The sequence below is a fragment of the Panulirus ornatus genome, chromosome 67 (genome assembly GCF_036320965.1).
Source record: "Panulirus ornatus isolate Po-2019 chromosome 67, ASM3632096v1, whole genome shotgun sequence".
Lineage (NCBI taxonomy): Eukaryota > Metazoa > Arthropoda > Malacostraca > Decapoda > Palinuridae > Panulirus > Panulirus ornatus.
This window is the reverse complement of record NC_092290.1, coordinates 10,839,205-10,844,182: the sequence shown is the minus strand read 5'-3', so window position 1 is coordinate 10,844,182 and position 4,978 is coordinate 10,839,205. Positions and strand designations below refer to the sequence as shown.

Genomic DNA, 4,978 nt, shown 5'->3' with positions numbered 1-4,978 from the left:
GACGTGAAGTGATTTTAAGTTCCTGGCGAAGGTGGTGGGGACATGCCAGCGGATGGAAGCAAAGGGGAGGTTTGAAGTGCCATTGGGTGGGAAAAGAAGGGAGGACAACGTCCTTTGGCCCCCATTTGAGAACTGTGTGTTGTGGGAGGGAGGGAAGGAGTTATTGTCTGGTAGGGCAAAGATGAAACACTCTTTGAGGCTATTGTGATGTGTGGACGGTGAGCTGTAAATGCTAAAAGAACGGTAGAGGGAGGGAGGGACGTGTTATATGCTAAAAGAACGGTAGAGGGAGGGAGGGAGGGACGTGTTATATGCTAAAAGAACGGTAGAAGGAGGGAGGGAGGGACGTGTTGGAAATGAAATACCTTAAGACGTGTACGTGATGTGAGGCGGGCTGATGTCGAACGCAGGGGTTCCAGTCCTGCTCTTTTTTTGAGGCAGTCCGTCCACAGTCAACCCAGCTGTTCATCCTCCCAAAAGAAATGCAGACCAAGACAATGTATTGTGATGAATAATCATTAATTCTTGTGCGACCATAGACTGAAAACATGCAGCTGCGAAATGGTTACTGCTGAAAACAGATATGTCTGTGCCATGCTTAACGTAACAATGTATCATCATTATTACGTGATATTATCGTGACTGACATTATCAAACATGAAATCCCGACAGCATATTGGCCATTCATGAGACCGAATTGCGTAAGTGTTGTAGGGTTGTTATACAGGCACGAAATGAAAGAGAAATGAACGAAAGGAGATGAATGATTCAGAGAGCGCAAGACCAAGTTGAGCATGGTTGCCAGACATCTCCTGCTGGATGTATCATGGTTGCCAGACATCTCCTGCTGGATGTATCATGGTTGCCAGACATCTCCTGCTGGATGTATCATGGTTGCCAGACATCTCCTGCTGGATGTATCATGGATGCCAGACATCTGCTGGATGTACATGGTTGCCAGACATCTGTTGGATGTATCATGGTTGCCAGACATCTCCTGCTGGATGTATCATGGTTGCCAGACATCTCCTGCTGGATGTACATGGTTGCCAGACATCTGTTGGATGTATCATGGTTGCCAGACATCTGCTGGATGTATCATAGTTGCCAGACATCTCCTGCTGGATGTACATGGTTGCCAGACATCTCCTGCTGGATGTATCATGGTTGCCAGACATCTGCTGGATGTATCATGGATGCCAGACATCTCCTGCTGGATGTATCATGGTTGCCAGACAGCTCCTGCTGGATGTATCATGGATGCCAGACATCTCCTGCTGGATGTATCATGGTTGCCAGACATTTGCTGGATGTATCATGGATGCCAGACATCTCCTGCTGGATGTATCATGGTTGCCAGACATCTGTTGGATGTATCATGGTTGCCAAACATCTCCTGCTGGATGTATCACGGTTGCCAGACATCTGCTGGATGTACATGGTTGCCAGACATCTGCTGGATGTATCATGGTTGCCAGACATCTGCTGGATGTATATGGATGCCAGACATCTGCTGGATGTATCATGGTTGCCAGACATCTCCTGCTAGATGTATCATGGTTGCCAGACAGCTCCTGCTGGATGTATCATGGTTGCCAGACAGCTCCTGCTGGATGTATCATGGTTGCCAGACAGCTCCTGCTGGATGTATCATGGTTGCCAGACAGCTCCTGCTGGATGTATCATGGAAGTCACGTAATAATTTGATGATGGAACCCAGTGTTACCATTCGTGAGGTCATTCCTTCATTGGATAAATTTGGATTTGATTATTTATCGTAACGTGTACACATATACACACACAGTCTGTGTATGTATATGTGTGTGTGTAGGCGTTTATGTATGTACATGTGTATGTGGATGGGTTGGGCCATTCCTCGTCTGTTTCCTTGCGCTACTTCGCTAACGCGGGAGACGGCGATTAAGTATTATAACAATAGTAGTTATATTTTTTCTTTATTTTATACACACGAAGAACCGTTTACAGACAGAACACGTAAAAGAAAATGACTTATAAGACGGGATGAATGCGAGAAACTGTTTCTGTACTAGTAATGATGGACGGAACGAAAGGAACATGGAAAGGAACGAATATCTCAATATCTTCGTTGGATCGTACTGAAGGAAACTTTAAGGACCACGAGTGTGAAGTTTCTTCGCTATATCATGAGCTCAATGAGGTAACATACATTCACTAACAAGATAATATTCAGCAGTTCACATCATAACATTAGGGTAAATACTTGAATACAGTTGAATTGTGAACGTTCACAGCAGTGCGTAGTACAAATATGTAATTTACACACACACACTCACCAAGTCCTGGACGACGGAAGTGTTGGAGAGTGCGTAGGTGACGTTGTTCGTGCTCGCAAAGGAGCACAGGTGGCTGTACACGCCCTGGATCTTGAGCAAGTGCACGAGAGAGGCCCATCCGAAGATCGTGCCTGACCACAGCATCGTCTCGACCATCCCCACCAAGAAAACCATCCGGCGATAGCAGGGTCCCATCTCCCGGAGGCTGTCGGGCTGCGCGCAAACCGGTAACATCTTGCCTTCCCACGGCAGCTGACTGGGCTACAGACACAAGAGGGTTGGTTTAAGGCAGGTCATATTCTGCTCATGGTGGTGCTTTTGTGATATGATAAGAGACAAGATGAACTATGATCTGCATGAAGAAGAAGAAGAAGAACACCACCCTCCTTCACAACTGTTAAGATCACCATCACCGTATTATGATAGCTGATATGATTATCATGTTATCTCTTGGTTTCGCCACATGTTTTGAACTGCTTAATTGTAGCCTAGAAAGGGGAACGGCCAAAGGTTCAGCCGAAGGGTTCATTTGGCCCCTTCAGTCCGCCACTGAGTGAGAGAGAGAGAGAGAGAGGTTCGCGAAATTGAGCTTACCTTCTTGGTGGTAACGCGCGCGCGCGAGGGGAGCAACACCAACCAGATGGACCTGCACTGAATTTATATTCTCTAAAAAAAAATTTTTTATCTACTGATATACTGTTCCCGACCTGTACTAGAAAGTCAGTGATGGTCAGGGAACAGCCGACCGACCGTCGGGACAAAGAGCCTAGTCGTACCTACAACACTACGATAAACTGACTGGCGACAACATTGTGGGGGGGAACGAACGTGTATTTGTACCACGACTCCCCATACGCCGAGCTGGCACCTCCGCCATACAGGAATTGCCAGACGTCACCTCCAGAAAACCGATACTGTACCGAATTATTTGTCTTGTACGTTTACAGGAAAACTGATACTGTACCGGATTATTTGTCTTGTAAGTTTACAGGAAAACCGATACTGTACCGGATTATTTGTGTTGTAAGTTTACAGGAAAACCGATACTGTACCGGATTATTTGTCTTGTAAGTTTACAGGAAAACCGATACTGTACCTGATTATTTCTCCTAAGTTTACAGACACCAAGAGAAGACAGGTGTCGAAATTTATATTCCCCCATCCATTCCGCTTCTCTGTTCATGACATAGGCTCTGGAGAACAATTTTACATTGGGGTCTCGTATAGTAACGTGAATCGCAAAGTTAATTTTGTCACTTGCTGGGTTACTGGTGCCTTTACAGTAATTAATGAACGCAACGGGTATTGTACCCAAACACAAGGCAGTACGTATAGTGAACTGTTTGGCTCCATAAAAAGAGAGAAGACAGCTTACTGGAACACAGTGAGCGATGGGTACTGACATTATCATACAAAATATCGTGATATCAAAACAGCCTGAAAATTGCATCTTTCTTTTTCTTATTCTTTCAAACTATTCCCCATTTCCCGCGTTAGCAAGGTAGCGTTAAGAACAGAGGACTGGGCCTCTGAGGGAATATCCTCACCTGGCCCCCTTCTCTGTTCCTTCTTTTGGAAAATTGAAAAAAAAAAAAAACAAGAGGGGAAGATTTCCAGCCCCCCGCATCTATGGGGGGGGGAATCAGGGGTCCCCTCAACACTGGTATGACGTCATTTTCCAGCAGTGACAATAAAGGTGGGAGGTAAATTCAGGCAATCAGACCCACCCATATATGATTCCTGGTTTTAATTACTATGCTCAGTGGCTTTGGCAAGGTACACTAAAATGACATATGCTGTCCTCGGTTGTAATTTATATACTATTTCATTTGTATATTGTACTGTGACCAACACAGAATGGTGCCTAAACTGCTGCTGACCTAATCTTATGTGAAGGTACAAAATACATAGGAATTCAAACAGCAACAGACTACTGTATCATTTCGAGGCTAATTGTGATAAATGGAAGATATCAGAATCTCATAGATTTGTCCGGTGCAAGTCAGAAGGTATACAAACAGTCCAAATTGTTTGTGTGACGAAATAGACGCAAATGATTTAAGTTGTCGACTTGAAGCGAAGTAGTTATCAAATCTGTTTGTAAACATATCCGTAGTTTTGCTCTCAACCACTATAATATATTAGGAAATCAAGGGTTGGCAATGTCTCTGGCGAATGGTGAAAGAAAGGATAAAACACAGACCTCCCCACATCAAGCCTAGCACGGAAGCACAATATTTTATTTTATTTTTTTCCATTGCGATGGGCCACATGCAATCGCGAGAGTGTATGTGGTCTTTAGAATTATCTTAAGGCTGGGTTGGTGGATGTAGTAGCTTACGTTGATGGTTTTAATGACCCTGGCAGTTGATAAGCCTAAAGCCGCTCAAACAACCACCCATCGACTGGATGTACAGGAACAACATTTTCCCTCCCCAGCGCCGAGGCTGAGCCAATCATTTTCGGCTTTTAAGCGGTTTGTAAACACAGCCTCCGGCCCCTGATGATGTGATTATTACACGAAAGTGCACTTGGGAACTTAGTGTTTCATTTTCCCCGTGGACTTATAGGAATATATATATAAATATATATATATATATATATATATATATATATATATATATATATTTTTTTTTTTTTTTTTTTTTTTTGCTTTGTCGCTG

General features: G+C 44.1%; 1 protein-coding gene across 1 annotated transcript in view; it reads right to left on the bottom strand.

Annotated features, from left to right (window-relative positions):
• Positions 1-3,120, bottom strand: part of LOC139747151 (equilibrative nucleobase transporter 1-like) — a 20,645-nt gene extending 17,525 nt beyond the window's left edge. Inside the window, 2 exon segments of the mRNA XM_071659101.1 lie at positions 2,316-2,576; positions 3,101-3,120. Of these exon segments, the coding sequence (XP_071515202.1) occupies positions 2,316-2,549 (234 nt within the window). The 5' untranslated portion in view covers positions 2,550-2,576; positions 3,101-3,120.
• Between the last annotated feature and the right edge of the window lie 1,858 nt (positions 3,121-4,978).